This window comes from Phalacrocorax carbo, chromosome Z (assembly GCF_963921805.1).
Source record: "Phalacrocorax carbo chromosome Z, bPhaCar2.1, whole genome shotgun sequence".
NCBI lineage: Eukaryota > Metazoa > Chordata > Aves > Suliformes > Phalacrocoracidae > Phalacrocorax > Phalacrocorax carbo.
Genome location: NC_087548.1, coordinates 48398501 through 48416539, shown reverse-complemented (window position 1 = coordinate 48416539; position 18039 = coordinate 48398501). Strand labels below are relative to the sequence as shown.

Below are 18039 nucleotides of genomic sequence, written 5' to 3'. Positions count from 1 at the left end.
ATGCAGTGTATTGTCCTACATCCAAAAGATGTTTTGCAAAGAAGGTCAATTTATAGAAAAGAGCCATATGGCTTGTGATGCACATTGTGTATTACAATGCTGTACACATTTTGTATTTTTCAAAAAAACATAGGAGAAATGAAATATCTGTTTTCTGCATGTTTTGCTACTTCTCAGATCAAGTGTTTGTGGCTGACATTTATGTCTAATAAGACCTGGTGCATTTTTTTATTTTTCACTGCAGGGTGTCAGTTTGCTGCTATGTGGACTTTTGAATATTCTTTTAGGTTTTTTTCATTTTTCAGAATTAAACCAAACATTCCAGTGAATCAGAGATCGTCTCCATGTTTTTCTTCAGAATGAATATCAGTGGTGAAAGAAAAGACATCTGTTAAGCCTGTTGTTGGATATCAGAAAAATACTTTTTCTTCACACATAGGTACTTTATGTAATTCCTGCATTAAAATAGGAGGTTGTTGTGGAGTAACAGGGGAGAAGGATTTCCTTCTCTGTCAAAAATCGGATGTAACAGTTTCTGTGAGAGGTAGCATTGACACAAAGGCACTTGTAAAGTCTGTTAGGCTGCTTTTGTGGAAGAAAATGTGTATATTCTTTAGTTCTGATGTCTGTTTTTAAAATATTTGTGTGCTTAAAGGTATTCTGAACACCTTGAAGGTGTCTGTTTTGCTGGGGGGGGTGGGAAGGAGGCTATGTATGTGCAAATATTATCCAGGTATTTGCTATCTAATTGTGACTTCTTTATAGATTCACAAATATGTGAGGTGGAAGAACATTTAAGCAGAAGAATAAAGTGTGGTGTTCCATAAAGGCTGTTAATTCAATTTTAAAGGTAATTGCCTTTGGTACCAAAACGGTGGTGATGGGGGGGGGGGGGGGGGAGGGGGGGAGGAATTAAAGGTTGGAAGGAAATATCTGTTTGAGAAGATAGGAAAAGGAAATTTGAGAATTGATTGGTGCTAGTGTGCTGTAAGTGGGTGGATGGTTTTTTTTTTTTCTTTTTTTTTTTTTTTGCTACAGGAAGTGATTTGCAGTGTTCACTGAGCCTTTTGTTGAAAAGGGTCCTTCTCATTTGTGTGAGTCATGCTTTTGCTGTGAGCGAGTTGGCAGCTCTAAGCAGGACTGGGATCTCTGTCATAGAAAACTGTTACTTCACCCAACCTTAACGGGGAACCATAAGAAATTTCTTAAAAATATATATTTTTTTGTTCTTCCTTTTACTCTTTTCTTTTTTACCCCAAAATCTAGTTATCCATCCATGTTGTTATGAATCGCCTGCTATGTTAGCACAGGCATCTCCTGTGTTGGCATCAGATTTGCCAGAACATATGCAGGAAACCAGATAGAAGGGCATGCTTCAACGTACCAAGTATAACCGCTTCAGGAATGATTCGGTGACATCAGTTGATGATCTTATTCACAATTTGTCCATGAACAGCAAGGTCTCAGCAGTTGCTACGACTTCAACAGCACCTTCGTACCTGGTCTCGCCAGAGGTTCTCCGCAAGGACCAAGAAGATGGACCCACCACCCTGTGTACCCTCATCCATAAAGTGTCCCACTTGAAACTCTCTCACACGGGCAGTCTTTTGGGTATCAAAAACCTCTCCTCTGCAGTAAAGGAGCTTGCTGTCTCCAAGTTGCAGGGAAGCTCGAGTGCTTCTAGCTCAGCAGCAGGGGCTTCAGACAACACATGTAACCTTGTCTCTGCCACTTCGTGTTCTCAGCAGGACGTGAGCAAGATGAGTATGGGGAAAAAAACACGGTCAGAGGAAATGCATCCGGGAGGTGAAGACTGGAATCAAAGTAGCAGCTTTGTCAATAAACCCTCTCGAGGATGGCTGCACTCGAGTGAGAAGATCCTGGGACCTGGTGTGACATACATTGTGAAGGTTGGTCTGATTTCTTCCATTCTATGTTTTTTATCAATGAAAAATTTGCTGCTGGTTTTGATGACAGGCTAGACATGCTGAAAGGATCTCTATTTCTCTATTCCTTTTTTTTGTGCATAATGCATGGTATGTAAATGCAGGAAGGCAGGGTTGGGAAGCTGTGTTAATTTGTTAAATTAGAGCAAACCTGCAAATAGGTTCTTTGTCAGTTAATGTTCTACAGCTGTGTAAAAATACTGTTCCTAAGCTAAAAGCTGGTTTTCTTACTTTCTGTTTTGGGTTTTTTTCCCTTCTTCTGAATTTAGGTTTTCAGTGTTATCTAGCATACTGTGTATATCTTGGATACATAGGCTTTCAGTATGTCTGGTGCAATATACATCAGGAAAGAAAGACTCCTTGATGTGTGAAGAACTGTTAATCTTGCATGATATTTCAGTTTGAAAATATCTCTAAGGACGCGTGTGTTTTTAAAGTGAAATTATGTTTGAAACCTTAGAACAGCAAGGCACAGAGCACAATTCTTATCATGTTCCACAAATAGAAATACTGTTGTGGGTTGAGCAGGAAAATGCAGCTTGTTTTACATAATGAGAATTCAGCCACCTTAAATGTTATTGCTCTTTTCAGTTCATTGATACAGCATGTCAAGAGCAGAGAATCCTAAGTTTACAGGGTAATATTTCCATCTTTGAAACTATTTGGAAATGACATGTTAAAGTAGAGCCTTTGAGAGAAGGATAAATGCAATGTTTTTGTTGTCAGGTAAGATTCTGGTTACACCTTCCAGCACTGTGTGCAGAAAGTATAAAAATAATGTTATTGTCCAGAAGTAGTTCTTCAGTCACCATGTTTTATTTGCCAAGTGGCTTTTGTATCTTGAGTGTTAAACTGTTTTGTAGCAGAGTATTAATAAGATTACAGGTCGATTTTCAATCTCATCTTATTTGGGGTATAAAAGTCACAGTGTGACTTTATATCTGGATGCTTTAAAACTGAGTGATAGCCTTGTTGCTTAACTCTCACCAGTTTTTCTCAAGTCTCATTATCAAAAGCAGAGTGCATGTTTAACAGTTGGAGCAGTAGGAAGCAATTTTCATTTCTTTCTGTTAGTGATGATGGTAGATTTTGCAAGTGATGGTAGATTGAGTAAGTTGGCCAATTCAGAGCACTATTGAAATTGTACTGTCTTTTTTATTACTCTGAAATTTACTGGAACTACAAAAGAGTCAGTGCTACCTTTCAGAACACAAACTGCTGCTCTGTTGCTGTTCGAGAAGTGTCTTGATAAAAATAACCCACTGATGCTGGATATAGTGGTGTTGAGACCCTGTCGTTCTTTTGGATGGAAATATCCTGGTTAATGGAAGGTCATTTACCATTTTCCCATTAGCTCAGGGAACTCAGCTATTTTATTTTTTATTTTGCTTGGGATATTGTAAGTAGGCAGTTAATGACTGTGAGAATTCACTGCTGCTGTTTGTTTTACCTGAAGTGATCATTACGAAGCAGAACAAATACAGTATTCGTTTTCTTAATTTTTTCAGTGGTTGACCTTCTGTATGCTAGAGGAAGCTGATATCCCTGAATTGAAAAGAGAATTAAAATTACATACAAGTGGACTTACATTTAAAGTTAATAATTAACCCATATCTAACACTGATAGTAGAACAAATACTTTAATTAGCACAGCTGGTACCAAATACATGAAAGTGTGTTTATACACATTATGTACATTAGAATTTTCAAAATAAATCATTAGCACCATACAACTTACATTTTAGGTGTTTGTTAATGTCATTAAAATGTATGAAATCTAGATTATTGTTTCTATTAAAAAATAGGGTGATGTCTCTAACTTCATGCTCTCTGGCATGTAAAGTCACAGAACAGTGCTCTAAATGTTAAAAAAAAAAAGGTTAAAAATAAATATCAAAATCAGTGGTTAATGAATGAATGAAAATAAACCAGTCCTGGTTAGTTCATAATTTGCCTGTTCATTAAGTATCTCAGAATTTTCCTCAGCAACTGCAGATAAGAATAGAAGTGCAGTTCCCACATCATTAAACATTGTTAGTTCTCAGGGCTTTTATGCATTCAGACCATCAAATCAATACATAGATAATGTACACTGAAGGGAAACATTCCTTGGATACCTCATGGCTATATTGACTATCTGGGGGACTCGTACCATGTTTAATTAGTACCATATGCCTTGCAGAAAATTCCATATGCCATTAGTTAAATGAGACAAAATTAGATTTGTTTTTAACCAGCTAAGCTTTTATGATTTTTTTTTGTGTAAATGTGCACTGGGTTACTATTTTCTCATTAATCCAGATTAAAAACTTGAAAATTGCTTATGGGACAGGGTAAATTGTAACTACTGGGCAGTTTGATAACTCACATTGGAATCATCTGAAGTAAGAGGCACAAAGTTCCTATGTGCAATGTATGACAAATCTGTAACTTTGCTGCTGTCCCCACACTTTCACGTATTACCTGTTTTTTCAAACGGGCAGTGAAACTCTGATGCTTAAAAATGGCTGTAGGATTATGGTAAACAAGAACTGTGTTCTGATCTTCATGGTCTGCTGCAATTGAATTATTTTTACCCATAAAAAACTGGCACTTTTAAAATTTTTTTTCCCTGTGGATTTCATGTTGCATTTTTAAATATCATTTGAATGTGAAAATTTTCACAAAAATGAAAAAAATATTTTTGAATTGAATTAGACAGTGACCATAATAGCCCTATTAGGAGACATAAAGTGGCGAGGTACTGATATTTTACTTAACACTACTGCTGAACAGTTTAACAAATTATGGCTTAATAAAAAACAAACAAACAAACAAAAAAACCCCACGGTTTGCTGTGATGAAAGTCATTGATGAGCTCACTGTTTTCCCCATAGAGGGACTGATTACTACAGGGAGTGATTATAAATGTTCATGTTGTCAGAAAAACAAATACATATAATAAAAAGTGTAAAATTGTGTAATGAAACAGTGGTTAAATGTTTAAATGAAATCTGTTTGTTTCCAATGATACATGTCTACTGATAAGTTTAATTGAGTAATGGCATAGATGTTTTGGGTTTTGTTACATTTAATTAAAAGCATGATCAACAGTCAAGAGGCAAATGTATGTCTGACTTTAGGTAACTCATGACTGGGTTTTGTAACAAGTGTTGATGAGCTTAAAATGCTGTTTCTCAGCAGTTGAAAACTAAATAAACCCAAAATACTGTAGCATAATTTTATAACCCTATATACAGAATATCTGGAAGAGCTGAGAAGCCGTAAAACCAAGACAGTGGTATATATAGAACAGACCTGGGTAAATCTAGTGTTAAAACACAGATACAAAGATAGTATCTGAGAGGTAGGAATGAAAAAGGACTCCATCTAAAAGAAGCACCACAAGTGAGGCAAATAATATTTCAGTGAAAAGCATATTAAATTGTTAATATTGTAGCACAGTATCTAAAGAGTATAATCCTAACTAAAGTTATTTCTTTAACATTTTAACACTTTCATGTCCTGGGAGGCGATAATGGCCATTTACATCTGATGAGGAAAATAGACATCTTTTGAGAAGCTTTTCAAACACATCACCAAGTTAAAGCTTCAGTTCTATAAACATTTCTGCATATTCTCACTGAAACAACTGAGGCTATTCCTACATACGGAAAGTTAAATATGTGCTTAAAGACAAACTGAATTGCTGTGTTGCATGCTCTTATTGCATCCTTTTCTTCTGTGCTATAGTTTCCCTCCAGTGTATATGCAGATATGCAGATTTAGATACGTATATGTGATTTTAGCCGACCTCTGCAACTAGACACAGAATTTACAAAATTACTTTTCTTTTTAGTGGCTAACCCAGACTGTGAAGCACAGCCTTAAGTGGAGCTAACATGGTGGAAACTGCAACATGTGTGGCCTTCCCATAGAAGTCTTCAGGGCTCTTTGGAAGAATGTGTCTCTTTTTTTTCTTTCTGCTCCAACCAGAATTGATTTGCTGCTGGTTTGAAGTAGGAGCAAGAATACCTATGCTTCATGGTGTTGTGGTGGTACTCTTTGCTCACCTGTTCAAAAGGTATCTAGCGTAGCCTGTAAGAAAAAACAGAAGAGGGTTTCTGCTTCCTTCTTATTCCTTAAAATAGACATAAAGTCAAAGTTACAGCCTATTTGTTAAAGAAAAAGAATATTAACATTACAGCAAGACTTTTTAGCTTCTCTTTCTGGTTGATGATAAGTTTATCTTCCTTCTTTTTAGAAAAATTTTTGCAAGGTTTTCTTGTTTCTTTTGTTTTGTGTGGGGTTTTTTTTGTGAAAAATAGATTTCAATTCTGCTTCTCTCAGTCAAGTTGCAGTAGTATTAACGGTTAATCACTGATAGTTTGCCATGGCCCGAATAAAAACATACTCAGTAGGATTTTGTGGATGTGATTCTAATAATAAGGAACACAGTCCCAAGGCATCCTGTCTGTAATGAGGTTTACATATTTAAGAAGTGGGTTGTGTGTTTCAACCATATGGTGATAATAGGACTGAATACTGATCCTCTAATTCAGAGTCTGCTATCCTCAAGCCAGCTACCCAAAGAGTGTTAGCCAGAGCTTAAAGACTTAGAAAACTAGCTTGTCATCGTGGAGTTTAAAGCTGTGTGCATGCAGGTTAGGGGAGAGAGAAGTAAGGGACAAAGACAGCATTGGTTTTACCAATTAATCCCTCCTAGTATGCCATATTCCTTTCCTATCAGTTAGCATCCTTCATGTTCTCTTTCACTGTTATTTGGGCTACGAAAGAATGACATTGATGCCTGTTGCTATGTCAAAAACCTCTTTTTTGAGCTCCATGGATCTGAAACACTGTGGGTCTGTTGTACAGCCCACTGATATGAAAAGAGAGTTTCTTACAGAAATTAAATCAGATCCTATGAGCAAAAATCATACCGCAGAGTCTTTAATTATGATATTATTCTAATTACATGAATCAAGTATTATTACTGTACATTTGTACACTGTTCTTAGAAAGCAAAGCATGTAATGATTTTGGTGCTGAAGGATTCAACTCAACGTGAATGTCTGGTCTGCAGTACATTTGGAGCGTTGCAAAACGCCTTGGAATCTTTGGTGTAATTTCCATAGGTAGGGTTATTTAATGAGTGACACAGTTTAGGCACTATTAATGTTGATTTGAAGAGTTAAACTTAGAACTGTATTTTTTTAAAGCAAAAATTACACAGTCTTGCTAGTTATTTACAGTTTCAAGATCCACAAATGAATTTAGCTGGTCTGTTTAGGAGGTAAAACTGCATTGTCAGAATTCCTTCTATGTTTTTCCTTGGAAATAAGGTTGTTGGTTTCTTTACTTGTCTTCAAATAATGGTTGCAATAAGAATACTCTGTGCCCAATGTAAATATCTGCTGCTACAAACGTAAAGAAAACACGCAGATGAACCAAAATCTTCAGAGAAAGCCCATGCCTTTCTTTCGAAAGGCTGGAGACAAGGCACTGCTTTGTCCCAGTGACAGGGCACTGCTTTGTCCCCTAGCCACATAACCCATTGAGGAACCTTGCCTCTGTTAACACACTAGATGTACTTGTGCTGGAGCCTGGCTTCATTTTATAGTAGAAAGTTGAGGTGAAAGCATAGAGTATAAATATTAAATTTTCCTGTTTTATGCAATGGGAAAAGTGCTATCTGCCCTGGGATAGTGCCAGAGACAGCCAGCCTTCCCAGCTACTGACACTCAGGGTGATTTACTCCCCTAAGCAATGAAACAAATTCCATAGTTACAGACGAAGAGGGGTTCAGTATTGCTTCTCTGCAGTTCTACATAGTCATGCAATATTCATATTTCATTTGCTTCTATACATTTATGATAAAATGCAGTGCATCTCTACCATTGGCTGCTCCAGGCAGGTCTGAGGCGGAGCCTGTCCGTTTGAGTTGTGATGGGAATAATGATGGGACTTGGGGCAAGCACATTTCCAGTCATCATTTGTTTTCAGAGGGAGACTGGGCACAATTTAATAAGGGTAATCTAGAATGTTTGTTTAATAAGTAAGTGGTAGATATTCCTCTAGATTTTTCAAATAAGTTTTTCATAGCACCAGGAAAGATTTCAGTCTCAAAAGGTTGACTCAGACAATCCAAGTCACAGCTAAAAGTTTAAAGACTGAAAAAATCCCTTTGAAATTAGACAGGAATGGCAAGCAAAAAGATAAAAGGTAAAAACAAACAGGGTATAGGGAGACACAAAGATAATAATGTGAGGTAAACAGAAAAAGCCGTCTAGGCCTTTTTTCCACAGCACCATCACATTATATTAGCTGATACAGGGATTTTTGTCTGGTTTTGTTATCTCAACAAATCCTGAATTTAGAGACGTAAGTTGACCAAATACCTTAACTAATGACAAGACTGAAAGAGAGGTATTTTATCTTAACATATTATCTTAACTCACTCAGCATCATTCCCATTCTTCTGGATATGTTGTTGTACTAACACACCTTTATTTCAATTTTGGGGTCTTATTAGCATAGGAATTATATGAGGCAGTGCATGTCTCATTGGACGCCAGCATCCTGACTGACATTTGACACTGCATACCTCTGATGAAGTAATTGTCAGAAACAGAATTGTCTCTTTCTTACAGACAAGCTGCTTTAATTAACCACAAGACATTTTAAAAGTTCCCTTAACTTACTGAGAAATTAAAATGTTTCAGGAACACCACCTTTGCCACCAAATGTAGGGACATGTTTTGTAACCACATGTTGAGTGCAGATGCTACAGGGTCATTCATTTTTACTTACTTTTTTCCTGAAGTCTGAGCAGGAATGAAAAGGCCAGGTGCATAAATTGTGCAGAGCCTGCTTCTGAAAGGAAATAATTAAGTGTGAAGCTGCACTGCAAACACCACAATAAACTGTTAAAAACATATCAGCAAAGTGTTTCAAATCTACCCAAAACCTTTTCTTGGGTCGGAGACAGAAACTATGAAAGCAGTTGCCTGTATGGTCCTGTTCCTAGGTGACTGTTATCCTTAACAACACTCAGTCATGATAAAAATCTTCAGAATTAATGAGCTTTACAAGGGCCTGATATGAAATCAAGCTGCGCTGGCAGATGCATTGAACCTGTTTCTCTTACAGCACTTCAGCAGCGTTAAGAAGGCAATGAAGTCTGGCTCACTCCACTGTAGGATTAATAATAATAATAATGATGATGATAATAATACCTAGCTCCTATGGAACACTCATTGTTAATAGATCCTCATGCTCTACAAAGTGATGTTTGTTTACAAGCTTTAACACAAAGCACTATTAAATGCAAAGTACCAAGCTTTTGATTTTACTGAAGAGAAAATAAAGATGTAGAGGATTTAAGTCAATTGCTTGAGGACGTCCAGGAAGTTATTGACAGAGGTGAGACTTACACAATACCTAATTGCAGTGCTCTTCCACCAGACCCAGCTGTTCTGTAAAGTTGCTAGAGTGAAGATCTGCTGAAAAGGTCTCTAGCTGGCTACGCAGGATAGGCAAATCAGGAAATACCTTTCAGTTTGCAAACTGAGCACATTTATGACAGAAGTTAGAGTAGAAATTTTGAAGAGACAGAAAGACAGCTTTTCCCAGGTCAGCAGATGCTACCTTTGAATCATGGTTTTCTGTGATACACTTGTAGTAGTTGTCAGAGGTGGTCACCCAGGACACAGTGCATGCCACAGCAGACAGGGAGATTCCCTATGAAACGCGTACCTAAACACGTTTTGTAAAAAACAATAAATTGTTTATAAGCTCAAAGTTCATACGATGTATGGATGTTCTGTAGGGTCAGAGTTGTGGAGAATACCCTGGACACAGTGGGATACAAGATATGTTTTGTTCATGTAGAGACTTAGTCTGGTATATGTTGTGAGCTTGAAATGAGCAATATTTATGAATGTATTTTTTAGATCAGTGTTATGAATTGCGATTCAGGTAGCTCAGTGATAGGCAGAAAGAGTAGTGAGTTATGTGAGAGGCATCTGAAGAAGTAGAATTGATGTGCAGCCTGTAGAGTTAGGTGCAGCAGACTTTTCAAGTTGAAACAAGATTGAGACTACTTAAAATACTGTTATTTATGTAGTGTAGTTTACCCTGGATTTGAGTGTCACATTACCATTCATTCGGTACAGCAACAGTCGCATTGGATAAACAGCCTGCACATAAAGCAGGCCCACTCACGAAGAGAAAACTTAAAATACTGATGGTTGAAGATGTATCCTTCTGTCATTTTGAGCCTTTTGTAAATTAATTTTGTAGTCATAAAGTAAGCAGAAAGCACTAAGTAAATAGAAACATTACGTGAACCCTCAGGGAGGTAGAAAAGCAGGGCTGCTCAGTGCTGGGGCACAAACTGGGAGCTGCAGGTGTCCATCCTGAGCTGACACTGGCCTTGGGGCTTTTGGGCAGAGTGTGTGGGGAGGTGTCCCAAGGCAGGCTGTTCAGGGCCATTAGGGCCTGATGGTGCTCCCGGCCCCACAGAGCTGCTCTGCTGGGATCCTTCCTGGCCTCTATGCTGCAAGAAGACCTTTTAGAGAATTTTTTTCATGCTTTAAATTCAACCTGGGACATCTCTTGGATTATTCCTCTGTTCTACACGTTGGAGGTCATCTTTTGGGCACCCTTATTGTGAACACAAGTAACTATAGCTTAAGCGTAAGAAAGCTGAAGGTTGATAAAGATTCAGGAAAAAAATGTGTTTTAATTGCTGGACTCTTGTGATGAAGATCAGAGGTACATGCAGCATATATATAAATATAAAAAAAGGAATCCCTCTCCCTCCCTCTATGTTTTGGATTTTCAGTTTTAACTGAAGTCACACCTCCACAAGTACAATTTTGAAAGCATAGCCATATAGCATCACAGATACTTAGCATAGGTTTATGTTCGGTATAGTAGAAAAGCACCTGTTAGGTCTTCCATCTTTTGGGTCTGTGCTTTAATAATACTCCTCATCAAGCAGTTCTACTTAATGACTGAGGTAGTATAAATACTTCGATAACTAGATATATTTACATGTCCGTATGTACAGTTTCAAACGTCTAATGATTTTCAACTATTGAAGCATAATGTTTTGGTTGCAGAAGCTTTTGCATGTTTGTGTTAAAGGAATTCTGGTGCAGAACATAAGCTGCTAGAACTAATCTGCATGGTGCTTTAAAGGGAAATATATCTTAGTGGATATTCAAGGTAGCAAGCAAAACAGTCTGGAAATTGTTCACTGAATTAAAGTATGCAACTGTGAAAATGAAACAATTCACCTGTAATACTGCAGTGCATACTCTAAATGGTTCACACTGATTAATAACACGCTGCAGTAAGTGCATTTGCCCTGTATTATATATTTTTAAAATTAAACCTGAAAACTATCGAACTAAAGTTTTTCTCAAATGTAGCCTTTTTTAAAGAAAACTTTTGACACATACAAAAAATTGAGGAATAATGTGGAATGTGTTTACATTTAAAGTAATAGAATAAATTGTTGCCCAATGTGTGCATTTCTGGTTTGAGTATTTCTGAGTTTTTGCGTGCAAAAACATATACCTGTAAAATAATAATATAAGGAATACTGTACATACAAAGCTACCAATACAGGATTTTTGTGGAATCTTGTGAAAGCCTAGCCCATTTAGCATCTGTACTGCGTGAATATTATTGAGCATGATGTTGGCAATCTTATTTCGTCCACATACGAGTAAGGAATAAGAAAAAGGTATTTTCTTTGAAGATGTGTTGTTTTCAACCCCATTTGAGTTGGAGATTAGAAGATAGTCAGAAGCAAAATTTGCTTCCCAGTGGTATCTTTCCCCTTACTAGCAAGAAATGAGACCTTAGAGTTGACTTAAGAAATTGCTTTTCAAGATAAGATAAAATATATTCTTCTTCCCCTAGCTGAATCCTTGGCCTTTGTTATTTTTTTAAGGGGTTCTGAATCATTACCGTATGATTGGATTGTGAGATGCTGCCAGAATGCTTTCACAGGGGACAAATGTAAACCCACTATTAATATCTACTGAGAATTGGAGGTGTATCTGAAATAGAATGGATTCTTCTTTGGGAGGTTTATGAGATAAACTTTTTAATTGTTTTCTTGCTGTTAAGATGTTGCATATTTTCATGTTGTGTTGAGATTTCTACAACTACTCCTGTCTGCAACTCTGGTACAAAAAAAAAGTAGAAATGAATCTGGTTTATTCTAGTAAAATCAAGTGAAAATACATTCTATCAACAGAGGGAAACTCTATTCTGAGATATGGTGAAAATATTGCACATTGTTGCACAGCTTTTCTTCAGGTATCTCCTTTCCCCAGCAACTGGTAAAAGTCACGCAGAATCTTCATCATGCTTCAGAGTTGTGTTAACAGACGTGGAAAGTATTGCTTAGTATTGTTCTACCTTCTGTCCTTCGGTCCTGATATTGGTGGCACAAAATTATTTTTTTTTATTGCAAATGCTGTGCTCTCTCTGTGCCTTGTTGTTAACAAGATTTTGAGGCATTCAGCAGATGTCCATATCTTCTCCAAGGCATCTTTGTTTATATGAGCCCCTAACAACTGAAGACGGACTTCGTAGGCTTTCTGATCTCTGTGGGGAAAAAAAAGAATAACCTAGTCCCAGTTTTTTCAGAGTTGGCAAATCATGATATCTTTTTATATAAAATCATATTTGTCAGTTTATTAATAGATATGCACAGCTGCCCACTGAAACTTTAAAGCTTATAAATATTTATATACTGCATTTCAGAAATAATAAAAAATCAGTGGTTTTTTAGACTTAAGGACTCTTGATAAGCATTCTTAATAACAGCGGCACTGTATATTTGTGCATGCTTGAAGTCAATATATAGGATTTCAAGGTCTGTGTATAAATAAAAAATACATGCATGTATATAATATATAGAAATAAGAGTAGGTTTATGTAAATAAGAACTATTTTTTGTTGTGTTAAGGTGGATTGATCCTTTTTTATCATTTAAGCAATTCAGTGCAAGATGGACATGAAATACAAGAATGTAGCTGCCTTTCTTTGAAGAAGTTTCACAGCCTTTCAGTGTTAATTAGTCAATACTAGGCACTTTGTTTTATAGTTGATCCCAGAATCCCTCTGGAAGTCAGTCTCGCTTTACTTATGACTGAAAGCCTGTATGAAAATCTTCAGGAAATTCACTGTAAAAGGCTTTACATGATTAAAGCTAGACGTCTAGCAAATGTGCAGTGACTCACAGTCATGCAGTGAAAATTTTAAAACGTGACCTTTCTTTTTATTATTTTGTACTCCGGATGCTAAACAAACACTGTTTCTGTTTAGTGCAGTGAATCAAAATATATCAAGGCACAGACATACAGAGAAAGTATTATTTCCCTGCAGCCTCTTATGAAAATGTTTTATAACTGTACTGTGATAATTAAATCAAGAGCTTATGAAGGTTACTGCTTTTACTAAAATAGTTTAATAGCGTAATTTTAGCAGCATTGCTGAAAATCCAAGAACTCGGTTCAAAGAACAAAATAGACAAGCAATACATCGTGAACATCGTAAGTTGCCAAAATAGCATTGAAGTATACTAAAAATAATGTGTTAATTAATGAACCAAAGTATATACATCATAGAAGTAACCCTGGGAGGTACTGATCTCGTGCACAAAGTATGTGTGTTTGCCTCCTAAATCCCTTCATTATCACAGTTGTACACATGTGAGCCTTGTGTTCAAACAAGATAAGGCAGTTTGTTGAAAGAGTAGGCTAGCATTCACCAGTGCAGAATTGTTAAAGTCTGAATATAAAGGGATGTTTGAAATATTTTTATACTACAGAAGGCAGTTATTGTACAACAGGAAACAGGAAAGAGCTAGGTGTTGGCCAAAATTGGAGGTATTCTTGGGAGAACTGTAATCCCTTCTCACGCATTGAGGAAGGGAACCACCTATTTCCAAGAGAAATGCAAACCTATTGACAGTCATATCCATCATCGTTTGTACCAGTTCAGAAGCTCAGTTGGTTTACTTGTCTTGTGGAGCAATTTGTGATGATAAATTCACAGCCTAAGGGTCAAGGCTTATTTGTAGTTGAACCCTGAAGATGACTTCTTTTTAGATTTTCCGTTCCATTTCCATTCAATCAATCCTGACTTAGAGTTTTCTGTCTGGATTAGAACATGCATTCTTTAATGAGAAAAAACCCTTTGGAGGAAATATTGATTCACTGTAAAGCTCTATACATGATAACTTCCTGGTATAAAAATTACCAACTGCAGAAGTATGAAAGCACAGAAGAGTGCCTTTCTGTTTTTCACAACAGCATATGTTTATGACACATTTTTTGTGTTAGATTCTGACAATGTCTAAATATAGGACCTTTTCCTCATTCAGAACGAGGCTGCCAGTGTTTCTTTCATGCAGGATTGCAGCTCCCCTGAGCAGGAGTGCCATTGTGCAAATACTGGGGAAACGCGGGGCAGAGGTACAGAGCTCTGCATTCACTGGTAGAGCACAGTTATCAGGTACACTCAGAGATCTGCCTCTTCAAGTAGTCCCCAAGATGTCCCCCAAAGGGAGGGACAGGCAGGAGACTACGGCATGGCTGGGAGAATAACACTCGTGTTAGGTAAGATCTCAGTATCGTGTTACTTGATAGCTAAGCAGAGCATTTAAAGGCAAATATTTATATCCCAAACTACCAGAGAAACTGAAATCTCTAGCAGCTGACTTAAAGCTCTGTGTCTACTGCTCATACAAATTTATTTCTCTCTGAATATCCAGTCTTGCTTCTGCCCACAGCTTTTTCTAATATTGTAACTCACCCTACATTAGAAATGTCACAGAACTAATCTTCCATTCCATCCTTCTGCTTAAAATATCTATGTATGCTGACATAAATCTGAACTGTTGTGTGCATGTGAGACCTTCCGACCACACTGCCATCTGCTCAGTCGATGGTAGCCAGTGTTTGCCAAAGGCTGCCTTGTCTGCCTGGTGAGAGGTTTGCATTATCAGCAACACCCACGGTGAAAGGGTGACCCTCAGATTTCTGTGGTGCCAGAGTTTGGCTGGGATGTTTGCCACGGTGATGGCAGGCCAGCATACAGCGGTTCTTCACCTACCAGGAAGAGGTTTGCCTGAGGTTTGGCAAGCACCATCTTAACACTGGGCAGCTGTTAAGGTAAAAAAAAAAACAAACAACAAAACAACAGCAAAAAAAAAAAGAAGAAAGTTTATTGCACATTAGAGTGCAGGTCTTCAGGAAATGCTACTTTTTTTTTGTAATAGAGGGAAGTGCCTCCCTTTACTGCTACTTTTTGTTCTGGTTTGGCTCCAGAAGTAGCTCCTGTGCTCCAGTGGGCTAGCTGACCGTTGAGTCCAGAAAGATCTTCTGAGCTCCCATCAGGATGTATGTCCCGGTCAGGTCACTAAGCCACATCCTTAGGCCAATGGCTAGCATCATATGTATGAAGTCCCTTTATATATTCACTCTTTTTCAGTATGAATGCAGTAACTCTATATGGAAAAGATTTCAAGTGTAAATTCAGCCTTAGGAGCTTCCCACAGTCTTCAGTCCTCGTAACTGTTCATGGCATTGGCTCACATCCTGCCTCTTGTCTGCTGTACTGATGGAATATGCACAATGGCTTCAGTCTTTGCTATGTAGAGATGTCTTCAGAGTACCCCTCCTTTTAAGGCAATCCTTTCATTCAATGTGAATTAAAACCATAGGGTGCCTCCATATTTAGCCTGACCAAATGAACCTTTTGCCCTTTTTGAAATGGTTTGAAAGTGTTTCTGGTAACTGGTGAGAGGATTTATGCTTTTCAAGCTGCTGTATAAACACATCAAATTTTAAATCATTACTATTAGAAACAAAATTTTATAAAAACTTATGTTAGTGCTGTAAATACTGGTCAGTGTTACCTGTTGTTAAAGACTAAGTGTTATTAGCAAATTATTGCAGTTAAAGGTAACTGTGCTTAAGAGGATAGCTCCTGAAGAAGCTTGCTAGGTTTGTGGGTAACATGCAATGCATTCCCACTGTTATTTAGCACCCTCTTCTTCTTTCCTTTTCATTTTGCTGTACTAATGGGAGAATCTAGGTGAAGAAGAACTCGGGAAGGTCAAATTCCTGTGCCTGGGACTTTTGTTGTGCTCAGGATGAGGAGCCACTGTTTCATGTTAAAAAGAGGATTCCCACACCTACCTGGATGCAGAGCCATGCTTCCAGACATTCTCTGCCCTCCTCACAAATCCGATGAGCTAGCCTGGTACAGGGGTGTGCACACTATGTCAAATTCAAAGGGTGCAGAACTACTGGGGAGGAGGCTTTATGTCCTCCTTATATAGGCTGTGTGAGTTAGGATGGAAGATTTGTCTACAAAAATGCCAAGCAGTTACCTTTCCTCCTGAAGATGTGGAAGAAAAGGTCCTTCTGCCATGTGCCAATGTCTTTACAGCCTTCAGTGGAAGTGCTTTACCACAGAGTAAGGCATTTTGCTATGGGTAACTGAAAGGATAATTATGCATTTTGAATTCTAGGTATAACTCTGTGCCCAGTTTATCTTAAAAAATAGGAAGGACTGTATTGTTCCTGTATTTCTTCAGACAGACTTTTGTCAATGACTTCTGCCTCTGTTAGTGGATGGATACTATGAAGTACCCGGCAGACTGGTAACTGCCAATCAGAGGCTGGTTTTATGGACCGGCGAGGGTTTTGTATTGCCAGGTGTGCCTGAAGTATTTAAGAAAAATTTATTTTTATAACTTTTTTTTCAACATAAAAATTTAGTGTTTTAATGAATTTATAATGCTCCTAAGATGCCACTGTCTACACAGATTAATAAACTTACTGCTTCAGGATACTATGTAATTTAATCAAATACATATAACTACACTATGATCTCCTTATGAAGTAAAGAAACAAATGTATGTTGTGATAAGCTATATTCTCTTTTTGTGATCTCTTCCTGATGATTAGCTGAATTAGTAATTTGTGATGCATGTCTCAATCAAATTAGTAAGGTATGCAAGGTAGAAAATGTTCAGTTGAAGCACAATTAGGAAAATTAAGTAGTATTGTGGCACGTATTATTTTTCTTTTTACTTAGTTTATTTTATTACAGGGAGCACCTTCTGATTACAGTTGCTTGGTTTTGTTTTGGTTTGTTTTGGTTTTTTTTATTTTCACTTCATTTGTTTAGAAAGTGGGTATTGTAAAGTCAGTTAAGCTGGGAAATTCATCTAAATGATAGCAAAAGGATTCAGGTTTACTGTTCCTTATTAATTTGCTAAAGAGAAAAAATAATTTTGCAGGCTACTTCTCATTATCAGTCCTGTACTCTCTGGCTATGACCTGTGTTGCTTTTGTGGTTTTTTTCTTCTCCTTTTTGTGCATCAATATGGATATTAAAAATCCTTACTGGGCCCCCAGTTACATGTGGAGAAACTTATCCTGAAATCTGGTTCTGGGCTGTTACTACTTTTGTATTTTGCCCTGCTTGTTAGGGTGTGTCTAGGCTTGAATCTTTGTATGATTTAGGGTAGATTGCAAACTTGAAAGTCAGAGTATTGTGGAACATGGTGGAGCTCTTATTCTCATTTTGTAAGCCCCTTTGGCTCTTAATGATGATATCTGAAATTAGAATGAACTGTCATTTTGATGCATAAATAAATGCCTGTTGCAATAGAAGCAACATAATGTGAATTTGAAATAAAAGGTCTTATTTTTAAATACGGGAGTCCTCAGCTGGAATTAACACGCACTAGTCAATTCATACTAACTACTTATTTACTTTCATGGCATACTTTAATTCTTTGACTAATAAAAATAAAATGCAACAAAAAAAGCCTGCAGAAAAACGCAACCAACCCTCCCCAAAAAAGGAATCATGAAAATGTAGACATATGATTTGAGATACACATGAGGAACAGATATGGTAAGTAAGAAGATACTCACTTTTGCATAGTTGCCAAGTAAAAGCACAGCCTAAGCCTGTGGGTGAGACACTTGCAGTGAATTGATGAGCTTATTACAGGGTACCTTATAATATGTTTCAGAGATTTTTATTTTCAAAAATTAGATCTGCG

The 18039-nt window shown here is 37.3% G+C and overlaps 1 protein-coding gene across 1 annotated transcript in view; it reads left to right on the top strand.

Annotated features, from left to right (window-relative positions):
- The first annotated feature begins 907 nt into the window (after positions 1-907).
- The window catches only part of SHC3 (SHC adaptor protein 3), a 63941-nt gene continuing 46809 nt past the window's right edge, over positions 908-18039 (top strand). The window contains exon 1 of the mRNA XM_009505297.2: positions 908-1910. Coding sequence (XP_009503592.1) covers positions 1371-1910 — 540 coding nt within the window. The 5' untranslated portion in view covers positions 908-1370. The remainder of the gene's footprint in view (positions 1911-18039) is intronic.